Source organism: Misgurnus anguillicaudatus, chromosome 9, assembly GCF_027580225.2.
Source record: "Misgurnus anguillicaudatus chromosome 9, ASM2758022v2, whole genome shotgun sequence".
In the NCBI taxonomy this organism is placed as follows: Eukaryota; Metazoa; Chordata; class Actinopteri; order Cypriniformes; family Cobitidae; genus Misgurnus; species Misgurnus anguillicaudatus.
In genome coordinates this window covers 17,284,690-17,297,722 of record NC_073345.2, presented here as the reverse complement: position 1 = coordinate 17,297,722, position 13,033 = coordinate 17,284,690, and the positions used below count along the sequence as shown (strand labels likewise).

Genomic DNA, 13,033 nt, shown 5'->3' with positions numbered 1-13,033 from the left:
GGGTGAGAGGTCACAAAATGTTTAGTATAAGGGCAGCAAGCCATTGCACAGTCACAGTATACTGGGGGTCCAAAATTTACATATTTTTTAAAGCAAAACCTACATTGGCCAGAATATAATTTATGTAAGTCAAATGTATCTTATTTTACCAGGTACATATTGCTTGCATATGGTGCTTGTGTAGGTTAAAGAGACACTCCACTTTTGAAAATATGCTTACAGTATTTTCCAGCTCCCCTAGAGCCAAACATCTGACTTCCATTCCCCTGGAATCAACTCAGCCGATCTCCGCGTCCGCCGCTATCACCCCCAGCATAGCTCAGCACAATCCATGTAATCTGATTAGACCATCAGCATCGCACCCAAAAACAACCAAAGAGTTTGAATATTTTTCCTATTTAAAACTTGAATCTTCTGTAGTTACATTGTGTACTAAGACCGACGGAAAATCAAAAGTTGCTATTTTAGTCCTATTTTGGTTAAAATAGTCCTCTGCTATTAAAAGTAACCAAGTGGACTATTTTCAGGCGCTGTGTAATATCATTGCGCCTGCTGCAGCCATATTACATCAGCAAAGTCCTTGATTATTACGCCAGAATGAGAGTATAGTTCCTAGACATATCTGCCTAGAAAATCACAACTTTTAATTTTCTGTCGGTCTTAGTACACGATGTAACTACAGAAGAGTCAGAATAGGAAAAATTTTTTTGTGCGATGCCAATGGTCCAATCAGACTCAATGAACCATGCCAAGCCACGCCAAAAGTGCCAGCGCCAGCCCCGGAGATCGGCCGAATGGACTCCAAAACAACAAAAATCAAATGTTGAACTCCAGGGGAGCTGGAAAACAAGCATACCCTCAAAAAAAGTGGAGTGCCCCTTTAATGCTAATTTTGGACCCTGGTTATACTAACAAAATCTCTGTATTTATAGTAGAACGTTCTTTGGCTCAGATATATTTGGTTTTATCTTACTACTATTTGCATGTATGTAAACCTTGTGGCAGTTAGTTTTATCCAAAAATTATGAAATTAAGATGTTTTCTGTGTTAGTATTGGCTGTTGCATAGGGCCATGTTCAATGAAAATGCATACATTTAAAATAATAAATATAAAGGCAAGTTTACTAAAGTGAAAACATGCTCATTCATTTCAAATACTGTATCATGCCATATAGCTAATAGTATAGGAGCTATGTTGCCTGTGCTCGCGTATCCACTGCATTAACACAACTGGAGTTAAAAGAGTCACATAATAAAGAAGATAAAAAAACAGAAGCAGTGAAGAGGAGGGACATCCATCTAAGCAAACATAGTGAGGGTGATCCACTATAAGACGACAGGGAAACAAAGGGGGAAGTTGCAAACTTACATTAAAGCAGGAAAAGATTTGGAAATTGAATTTTTTATTGCTAAAACCAACCTGGGTGAAGCTGAAAGTTACTAGTCCATCTCTATCTGTGTCCATTGTTTTAAAAGTTTCTGTTGGGGAAAAACATTTTCTTTTAAGGTGGCTTTAAAATAACATGAATAGCCCTTTTTAACAAAATATTATGCCGTAACGCCACTGTATTTCAACAGGTTGATTTCTTCATTGTTGACATCTGTTTCCTTCAACTTTGATTTGTTTATCAGTATAATTTATCTTATAAGTTGCTAAATTTGGACACAGCAACCTGTATCGGAAAACAAAGCTCTTTGGGATCTGGACTGTTTAGCTCCAAAAAAATAATAATTAAGTCTTACAGGTTAGGGTAAAAATAAAAATTATATTTAAACTATCCATTAAAACAGAACAGCAATTAAACTAGTTGACACTGTTCAAAACATATTTCTTAAAGTGTTTTATACTTGGTACACTCACTGAACATCGTCTCAAGTCGAATAAGACAGGACACAAAGCCGTCAAAGTCCACGTTTAGATCTGGCTTTGCATAGCGCAAGATTATCAGCTGGAACAGGTTGTTGGTCAACTTGAAGCCTTACAAAACGATACAATGCAAAATGTAAGTCATATATCAACCAGAAGGTTATTATAGATGCTGTGATGTGTCAGAAACTGTACCTGCTGATTCTAGTGCCAAACGCATTTCGTAAGAACTCATTGTGCCGGATTTGTCCAAATCAGATTTCCTAAACACGGCCTTGTGGTACAGTGAAAAACACAGAGCTTCAACATTCACATTTGTATCAAAGTATATATGCATATAATAGAAAGCATGCATGAAATAAAGCCACCGACAAGATATCTCTTGATCTTCTCCCAGACAACATGGAAGTCGGTTAGACCCAACTTTCCAGTGCCAGTTGTCTTTACGCTAGGTCAAGGCTTGCAAGTTTTTCAAAGTTTGATGAATTGGCAGAAATTTTTGAGAGACCGCCTTTCTTTCATAAATGTTAGCATGGAAAGGATACGTCCATAAGATTGATCATGGCTCTGCAGGATTCTTTGTCAAATCCTTCTGTCTTTATATCTTTATCTGTAAGGAGGTTTTTTAGATTTAGATTTTTTTTTAGAAATATTCCAGCTTAAAAACAAATGTTGCATGCTGTTTATTACCATAAAATTATTTTGATTCTGTCTATAGGGCAAGTCTATAGCATTGCTTGGAAAAAGTGAAACTTATCACTTAAACATGACATTCTGTATGTTGGCATGAGGCTAAAGTGTTAGAACAGATAAATAGGGCATGCTATGTTTCATAACTATTGTGTTTGTTGTTGTTAAAATATCGCCCTCTTCTGTTGGAGATCTATTACAGGTAAAGGGTGAAAGATTGCTTGCCGCATATTGAATTTCCGTTTTGCGTGTCACTGAGAAGTTCCCCAGATGACTGTGTGTCTTTTCATTTGAACAGGTAGTCAGTTGTGATTAAAGCTTTCTAAGTTTAACCTATCTTTCTTGTAAAGTTTGTATTATACATCAATTAGCTCTTATCCAAAATGACATAGAAAAGTGAGAAAAAAAACAATAGAGTTATTGGTCTTTTTAAATAAGGATACGTGGATACGAACATTTAAACAAGGATGCAGGAAAAGGCTTGATGGAAGATTTATAGATCACATACTCAATATTTTTAACTGAGAATTTATGTAAATATAACTTAAGATGTATTGGACCTCAAATATTTCCATAATTATAATATACTGCATTTTTTAAAAGGCTTTTGGTTTATTATGACCTCTCTATAGCCTGGTATGCATGTAAAGTGTGTTTTCTGTAACTATCAAACCACTCACGTTTGCTAACAACCCGGTTTAAAATCATCTGTAGCTTGGACACGTTAATCTCCATTTCCTGTTGGCCAGAGTGAGAGTCAATAAAGTTTGTTGAGTATTATTACACTAACCCATTAACTTCTACAGTTTTCTTACCGGCCCTGCCAGTTTAGCAAAAAGCGCCTTAAAGCCTTCATCAATGTCACACTCTTGAACTTCAGGCTGCCGTGACAACAACACAATTCAGCATCACATCATCACAGAATACACACAGTATTATATGGTACAGCATTATATAAAACCCTTAATGGGTTACATTTACCTCCTCTGGTACATCTGCTGAGATTTCATCATCAAGTTCCCTATAGTGAAAGAACAAAATATCATTTTATTTAGCATTTTTAATAATATTTTTTATATAATAAATTATAATATGTGACCCTGGACCACAAAACATAAGTCATAAGTAGCATGGGTATATTTGTAGCAATAGTCAACAATATATTGTATGGGTCAAAGTAACCAATTTTTATGCCAAAAATCATTAGGATATTAATATCATGTTCCATGAAGATATTTTCTACTGTAAATATATTAACAATGTATTTATCATTAGTAATATGTGTTGCTATACTTAAAGGCGATTTTCACAATATTTTGATTGTTTTGCACCCTCAGATTCCAGATTTTCAAATATTTGTATTTAGGCTAAATTGTGTCCTTATAAACCATACATCAATGGAAAACTCATTCAGCTTTCGAATAATGTATACATTTCAATTTAAAACAAATTAACCCTTATGACTGCTGTTGTGGTAAAGGGTCAAATGTAATAAATTATAACAATTTAATATAAACAGTAATTTTCATTAATACATCAGTAATATATACATTAAGATACAAAAGTCTAAAACATAGGTAACTTTTATATAGGATTATATATTATATAATTAATTATATAGGATTATGACAAAAGAAAATTATTCACTAATCAAAAAAATTGACAGGATCATATTAAGATTCACTGTAATTCTTATTTATATTTAAATTATACTTAGCTTTTTACCTAAACCGTTACTGATACATCTGTAATGTTTTTGTACTAACTTAGAAAAATGCAAAATAATGGTTTCAGATTCAGTGGCGGCCGGTGACTTCTTTTTTCGAGGGCGCCCGATGCGAAGTTCGTCACAACATGTATGTAGCCCGTCATGTTTGTGGTTCATAATTTCAAAATATGTGTTCGGTGCGTCGAGTGAACCTATGTGCATCACGTGTCTTTCAAAAAAAGTGCCTGCTGCAGATGCGTCTAAAGGGTTTATGATAAAAGAGACGCTCACGTTTGCCAGATACTCGCATAATGCGTAATCAGAGTTTACTGTAAAGGGAGTGTCTTGCGTGTATTTTGTGAACGTGAGCGTCTCTTTTATCATAAACCGTTTTGATGCTTGTGCAGCAGGCACTTATTTTGACAAAACACGTGATGCACATGGTTCACATGACGCAACAAACACATACAGTATTGTTCAAAATAATAGCAGTACAATGTGACTAACCAGAATAATCAAGGTTTTTAGTATATTTCTATTGCTACGTGGCAAACAAGTCACCAGTAGGTTCAGCAGACTCTCAGAAAACAAACAAGACCCAGCACTCACGATACGCACGCTCCCAAGGCCGTGCAACTGGGCAACCAGTTGAAAGGGGTGTGCTCAAAAAAACAGCAGTGTCTACCTTTGACTGTACAAACTCAAAACTATTGATTTAGCAATCCTGTGAATCACTAAACTAATATTTAGTTGTATGACCACAGTTTTAAAACTGCTTGACATCTGTGTGGCATGGAGTCAACCAACTTGTGGCACCTCTCAGCTGTTATTCCACTCCATGATTCTTTAACAACATTCCACAATTCATTCACATTTCTTGGTTTTGCTTCAGAAACAACATTTTTGATATCACCCCACAAGTTCTCAATTGGATTAAGGTCTGGAGATTGGGCTGGCCACTCCATAACATTAATTTTGTTGGTTTGGAACCAAGACTTTTCCCGTTTAATAGTGTGTTTTGGGTCATTATCTTGTTGAAACAACCATTTCAAGGGCATGTCCTCTTCAGCATAGGGCAACATGACCTCTTCAAGTATTTTAACATATGCAAACTGATCCATGATCCCTGGTATGCGATAAATAGGCCCAAGACCATAGTAGGAGAAACATGCCCATATCATGATGCTTGCACCTCCATGCTTCACTGTCTTCACTGTGTACTGTGGCTTGAATTCAGAGTTTGGGGGTCGTCTCACAAACTGCCTGTGGCCCTTGGACCCAAAAAGAACAATTTTACTCTCATCAGTCCACAAAATGTTCCTCCATTTCTCTTTAGGCCAGTTGATGTGTTCTTTGGCAAATTGTAACCTCTTCTGCACATGCCTTTTTTTTAACAGAGGGACTTTGCGGGGGATTCTTGAAAATAGATTAGCTTCACACAGACGTCTTCTAACTGTCACAGTACTTACAGGTAACTCCAGACTGTCTTTGATCATCCTGGAGGTGATCATTGGCTGAGCCTTTGCCATTCTGGTTATTCTTCTATCCATTTTGATGGTTGTCTTCCGTTTTCTTCCACGTCTCTCTGGTTTTGCTCTCCATTTTAAGGCATTGGAGATCATGTTAGCTGAACAGCCTATCATTTTTTGCACCTCTTTATAGGTTTTCCCCTCTCCAATCAACTTTTTAATCAAAGTACGCTGTTCTTCTGAACAATGTCTTGAACGACCCATTTTCCTCAGCTTTCAAATGCATGTTCAACAAGTGTTGGCTTCATCCTTAAATAGGGGCCACCTGATTCACACCTGTTTCTTCACAAAATTGATGACCTCAGTGATTGAATGCCACACTGCTATTTTTTTGAACACACCCCTTTCAACTAATTCAACTAATTGCCCAATTGCACAGCCTTAAGAGCGTGCATATCATGAATGCTGGGTCTCATTTGTTTTCTGAGAATCTACTGAACCTACTGGTAACTTGTTTGCCACGTAGCAATAAAAAAATATACTAAAAACCTTGATTATTCTGGTTAGTCACATTGTACTGCTATTATTTTGAACAAGACTGTATTTTGAAAAAACAAGCAACACAAATGACACTTATTTTGAATTTGCGCCCCTCGGATGAGCAGTCACGAGCCGCCACTGCTCAGATTTTTGAGCCCCATTGTAAACGGAAACACCCGAATGATACAATTTACAATAGTTTGATATACAATAACGCCCTGTTAAACATTATATAAGCTATAACATCACTATCAAGTGCTCACTTACTGGGAATCAGCAGCCTTTTCGGAAAAGACCCTCAGCACAAAGTCTCCCTCTTTCTGTGGCTCAAAGGTAGACGGGACGATGATGTATTCACCAGCAGGCAGGCAGAAACGCGTGCTTACCTCTCGCAGGTTAATAAAGAGCTCAGATCGTGCGCTGGACGTGTTGGCAAGGAAGAAATCGCGCTTTAGATGCACGCCCACCCGTCCCAAATACTGACAGGAAAGAAGATCCATGTCAATACAAATACTGTGTGACATCAGCTAACTGGGCAGCTAACTAAAAATCAGCCTAAAGATCAGTTTTAGGCACTAACTTGACCGATAACAAAAGGATTACCAATGTTAGACATACTTGTGAGTTTTACTTATACCTCTTTGGGAACCTGTAAGAATCAGAAAAAAATATTATAGTGACGCACCGTTTGGCTACCTAAATTAACATTTAATGAAACAAGAGTTCATGTTAGATATCTAGAATTACTAATTAATAGTTTTCTACCTCATATATGGCAAATCCAATTGTCTCCATGTCTTTGCCCTCGCGCCGTAACTTCCTTCGATTTTTCTGCATCAGTGCCACCAGGAAAGTGCAGCCATCATGACTTTCGCAATCTGGGTCCTTCAAGACAACTTTAAACTGTGGATTGATCCAAAATGTTGCTGTGTAGAGAGAGACAGACCCTGACATGAGAACACTGTCTCTCATATAAGTTAATATATGAGCATCCTAAGCCCATCTGGTTGAAGGCAACATGCCTGGATAGTTTCTGCAGCCACCAGCAGTGCTGCCTCTTCTCCATTCACCAGGATACAAAGCTGTGTTCCACTTCTTCACCTCGCTGCTCGCTAGTGCATCTGCTGTCAGGTTACAGATCTCCAGCCTGCTGAACTCACGCATGAAGTCATTGAATGACATCCTGTGGGATAGCATCAGTCAGAAAACCGAATCTCTTAAAGGAACATTGCATATTTACAATGCAATTGTCTCATTTGTTTTCTGTATTTCTTCCAAGCAATTTTTGAGAAACATTTGAGACGAAGATCAAATCATCATCTGGGCTATAAAATAGTAACATCTGAGCAATACAATTTTCCTCTCTAAGAACCAATATGCAAATAGCACATTTTAACCCCAAAAATACTGTAATGTACCAGAATTCTCCATCCTCTCTGCTTTGGTGCAGACGGGACCTTACTGATGGTTCGATTTCTCGCCACTCCCTTGAGCTGATCGGGTCAGAAATCATTTGGAAATCTGTCATTGTTTAAAACTTATGTAAATTAATTGATTATAATGGCGAAAATACATTTCATAATTCTTACTCATCACTCCAGGCTCCAGTCCACTCCACCTCTCCCCAAGGGTTTCTGATGCGCAACAGCTTTGTGAGGTTTCCCCTGTGCTGCACCTGGTCAGTTGGTTTACATCAGTAATGAAGATGATGATGATGATGATAAAAACCTTTTGTGTTCCTTGTCAGTCAAAATTCACATACCTCCTCAACTCCAGTGACGGAGTAGGCGTGGCCTTTCACTAGCTTTTTGAAGGTGACTGCCTCCATGTCAAAGGCACTTGTAATCTGAAAGTGAAAAAAAAAATGTATACAGTATACTAAACTTCATCTTAAACTCGTATACTATACTGTTCACTATTAAACGGACACTTCACTTTTTTTTAAAAAATACAAATTTTCCAGCTCCCCTAGAGTTAAACATTTGATTTTTACAGTTTCGGAATCCATTCAGCCAATCTCTAGGTCTGGCGTTAACACTTTTAGCATAGCTTAGCATAATCCATTGAATCTAATTAGACCATTAGCATCGCGCTAATAAATGACAAAAGAGTTTGGATATTTTTCCTATTTAAAACTTGACTCTTCTGTAGTGTACTAAGACCGAGGACTGTTCAGTCTTAGTACATGATGTAACTACAGAAGAGTCAAGTTTTAAACAGGAAAAATGTCAAAACTCTTGGGTTATTTGGTGAGCGCAATGCTAATGGTCTAATCCGATTCAATGGATTATGCTAAGCTATGCTAAAAGTGGTACCGCCAGACCTGAAGATCAACTGAATGGATTCCAAAACAGTAAAAACAAGGTGTGAATATATTGTGAATATGTGAATAATGCTAATGGTAATGCTGTTCTGTATCTGAGCACTTACATCTATAGAGCAGCCCAACAGGGAGCCTCTCTCCACGGCTCTTCTTATGATGCTGAAGAGGTTAGGTGGAGCTTTTTTTAGCTCGTACATCTCCGTCACTCCACCAGTAAAGTCCTCGAAGCCCTCAGAAGTGGAGCCTCCAGACAGAGCCTCATAGCAGCCATTCAATCTGTCACATACACGCATAGTAACAATGGACTTGTCACACAGCCAAGTAAGCGCTTGAATTTAAAGGCAGCTTGACTGCAGGCAACTACTTCATCATCTTACTTTGCATACGCCTTTTCTATAAGGGCGCTCCAAAACTCAGCCCCTTCGGCAGAGTGGACGAATAGGAGCTTTCCATCTCTGACTGGCAACCGGTCGTCTATCACCACATCTATCCAGTCCCCGAACTGCCAAAACTGAAAAACCCAAAGAAAAACAATTTGTTGTTGAATTTAGTGTTGCATATATATCATGTTGGAATTACAGTAATAGTTGGGATTCTAGTTGGGAACTTTGACATTCCCAGGTTTTTATGAAAAAAATCTTAATGGAAAAATGATTTTCAACAAAGACAAATGGTTTTTACTAGTCTGGAACTCATAATTACAGTAATGCTGCAGTTATGTAGAAGAAAAATGAACAGAAACCAATGCTGTGTGTCAGTTGATGATTTAATGTTATTACCTTTAACTAAAACTATTAAAACATGTATGTTAATTGAAATCAAATTAAATAGAGAAAGAGTTGAAAAACATTAAAGGTGGGGTTCATGATCTCTGAAAGACAATTTTGACATTTGAAATAACATAAACAAAAAATGCCCTACCCCAATAGAATCTGGACCTTCTTTTGATAGACCCGCCCCACACATACGCAACCCAAGCAAAGATGTCGGTTAGTAGACATGCCCCTTAGGGGTGGGACACACCAAAGCTATGTTACGCGGCTAAAAACGCCTGGAGCACGCCAAATGCCAGCTGTTTTTTTCAGCTGAGTGCCAGCTTTCTTCAGCCGGGTGCTTTGATAGATGTAATACTTGAGCTGTGAGCCGATTGGTTGTTGTAACACTTGTCCCGCCCCTCCTCCACTGTGATCAGACGGCCGTGTAAAAACTGACATTGACGAGCGGAACTTTTCACCCAAAGTTGAATCTCTTTCAACTCTCGACGCTCAGTGCTGAGCGCAGAAAAACGGACGAGTGCTGGCTTTTAGTGTGGAAAAAATCCACCAGCTGCTGGCTGTTTTGAAAAACGCTGCGCTTCCATTGGAAACAATTGAAAACATGCGCCGGCCGCGGGCGTAAAAGCTATGGTGTGCACGCAAATTTTCCAAATTGTTTTTCAAAAGTCGTGCACCCCGCCTTTAAGTAGATGCAAGTTAGAAATGCCGCATTACCAAAAAAACTACAATTATTACCAATAAATTAAAATGATTTACTGGAAAATAAAAACTAAAATAAAAATCAACTAGTTAAAATACAATATCAAGATCACTTAAAGTGACTAATTTTAAAATAAAATTACACAAAAAAATAACATGAAAACCAAAAATATAAAAGCGTTTATACAATATTAATAAAACTATTATAAGTCTGATGAACATTAGGAACAGTTTTGTAGTACCTTAGTAAGTTACTAGTTATAGGCTACTATAGTACAATTTGTACAGTTTCTTCATGTAAACAACAGTACACTAGGTGTCTCTGGCTTTACTCCAAATCCCTCTGCAGCACTAATGCTCCGAGCATTATAAGCATTCTCTGAATCACTGATCCTAATGGCTCCTGGCTGATGAACAGAAGAGGAATTTAGCAGAGGAGTATCAGATCTGATCATTCCATTTTTACGGGTGAGGTTTGTGTATATATAGTGACAACATCAGACAGGGTGGCCTGATGTTTAGGCACGGTGGCTCAATGTAGATCTGCTGAGCTATGAAAGAGGAACAGATCCGTTTACATGTTGCATTGGATAAGAGCCCAATTGTCCACAAAACCAGGGGATTAAAGAATTGTGTCAGAAGATTAAAGGAATAACTCACCCAAAAATGTTATTTGCTCAACCTCAAACCCATATAGTGTAAGTTTAAATGTAGAATGCAACATTTTGGAAAAATCTTTTTTTACATTTATGCATTTGGCTTATATATATCAGACTACATTGTTTTGTTTTTGCAAAATGTATACCACCACATAGAAGTCTAGTAAATTGGATATTGGTACATAAATAGTGATATGAAGTCTAAAGCTTTGAACAAAAACACAGAGTATGAGTTTACAGTATTCAGTACCTGAAAGTGAAATATTCCGGCATATTGCTGATGAAAACTCTGGCCATGAGGAACCACCCGATGCAGCAAAGGTTCATTAAGGGTAAGGCACGCAATGGCTGCCAGCAGCCAACAATCACCTACAATCCGCATATTAAAGTGTAGTGAAGCAGATGGAGGGCATATGAGAATAATGTAGCTGTCAAGCTTCATTACTTTTCACTTTAATCATGTGATCAACATTCAGCTTGTATCCTAAAGCTATCATTGAATTAAAGCACCAGGTATCCCCAAGTGATAAACCAGTCCCATTAGAGGCGGAGTGCACAATGTTTGAAAGCCAATGTTGATATTTGAAATCACCTAATCAAACACGCCCCTACCCCAATAGAATCTGGACCTTCTTTTTTTTAAAGACCCGCCCCACACATACGCAACCCCGGCAAGGATGTCGGTTAGTAGACACGCCCTTTACTGCTGATTGGCTACAAGTGTGTTTTGGTAGTCGGCCCGTCTCCTTTTCCGAAGCGTTTTTCAAACATTGTGTACTCCGCCTTTAAATCAGTTTTGTGACTTATAGTATGAATATGTTTAGCCTTAAATAATATCTATAAACTAGTGTGCTTTGAAACATTGACACAGTCTCCCAGTATGGATCAACCTTTTTAAGACATCATTCTACATTTTAGCTCAGATACCAGATACAAGACTGTAAGGTGCACTAAACGCTATTGGCTTTTATAAAATGGGAGGAGGCACGCAATATGCTCCACCCTTAAATCTGTTTTAGTGCACATGCTTATTTTTAATAATCTTTTTGTTCTGTTTCAAGGCATGTTCATACCTAAAGCTCCTTGGCAGATGTCTGTGCGTGTGGCCCCATCTACGATAAAGTGCGGGTCAGTGCAGAACTCCTGAGGTATACAGAGAAGACCTATGGGTCGGATGGGGCATAGAAATGACAGGAACATCTCTGTGCTACATATATTAAAGTTTATGCATGTGAGCATAGACATCTCGTGTTCATACGTGTAAGGTTCATGCTCTGTTTTTGATTTTTATGCTCTCACCGTGGGCCTCATCCAGCGGACACCTCTGGTTTTGGAAGAACTTGGGCCGAGCTCTTTAAATCCTAGAGAGGACTGTTGAGCTGGGAAGGTTTCATCCTCATACAGGCGTCCACTCTGGAGACACTGGGCACGCAAGGTTTCAAAATCTTGGCCCAAGAACTTCAGGGCTCTGTCATTCTGACCCAGCCCCTCATTTCTGTCCCATTCACTCCTCAAGCGAGCAGCGACTCCTGTGCCACAAATGGGCTCCTGTGCCATCCTGCTTCGATCCTTAGGAGAGAAATGTTACAAACAGAATACAGATTATTGCATTAAATTACATAAAGTCAAACATAATTATTTTCTTCTTTTTATACCAAAATAAAAAATGCTTTATTATCTTCCTAATCAGAACTATTCTAGAAAAATGTTGATTATTTTTTATAAGCCTGAATCAAGTGAATTCTAGAAAATAAATCTGAGAGAAATATCATTTGATCCATTATGTTTATTTGGTTAGAGGTTAAATATAACACACACAGCTGCTGTTGCCAACTAGACAGTTATATGAAGCCAATCATAAACACTTTACAATCTAAACTTGAAAACGGTACCTTAGTTAAAACGACACACTCCTGATAACTGTCCCTGCGGTCAGGTCTAGTTCAGAAAACTATCATATTAAGATTTGTCCCAGCATATACGGCCAGCTGTAGTGACTGTGCGGTAATGGTCCTATGTTGCTGGGAAATCATTATTTATGGTAAAGCAGTATATTATTTTCATCTAGAGGGCGCAATGGTGCCAAAAAAGCAGAATCCCCAAAGAGCTGCATTGAAATCTCATAATGTTTTTGTAATTTTAAATATGTAATGTTTAACTAATTGCAGAGCTTGGTATTTGACATACAGAGGAAAATATGCCAAACTACGAAATATTTTTAAAACCTTTTTTAAATTTTATCCCTTTAATTTGAAGTAATCACAAGCGACTTTTATTTGTCCATCCTACAGGCGAGGAGAAA

The 13,033-nt window shown here is 37.9% G+C and overlaps 1 protein-coding gene across 1 annotated transcript; it reads right to left on the bottom strand.

The window, feature by feature from the left end:
* Window positions 1-822: 822 nt before the first annotated feature.
* Window positions 823-12,783, bottom strand: LOC129423590 (calpain-1 catalytic subunit). The gene is made up of 22 exons (XM_055179928.2): window positions 12,624-12,783; window positions 12,031-12,300; window positions 11,805-11,874; window positions 10,982-11,100; window positions 8,975-9,108; window positions 8,705-8,873; window positions 8,037-8,120; window positions 7,864-7,949; window positions 7,693-7,767; window positions 7,297-7,457; window positions 7,040-7,200; window positions 6,912-6,923; window positions 6,542-6,753; window positions 3,539-3,578; window positions 3,373-3,438; window positions 3,238-3,295; window positions 2,413-2,477; window positions 2,240-2,308; window positions 2,063-2,141; window positions 1,862-1,978; window positions 1,421-1,479; window positions 823-1,326 (listed from the first exon to the last, which is right to left on the bottom strand). The coding sequence occupies exons 2-22, from the start codon at window positions 12,286-12,288 to the stop codon at window positions 1,300-1,302; spliced, it is 2,121 nt and encodes a 706-aa protein (XP_055035903.2). The 5' UTR covers window positions 12,289-12,300; window positions 12,624-12,783; the 3' UTR covers window positions 823-1,299.
* Between the last annotated feature and the right edge of the window lie 250 nt (window positions 12,784-13,033).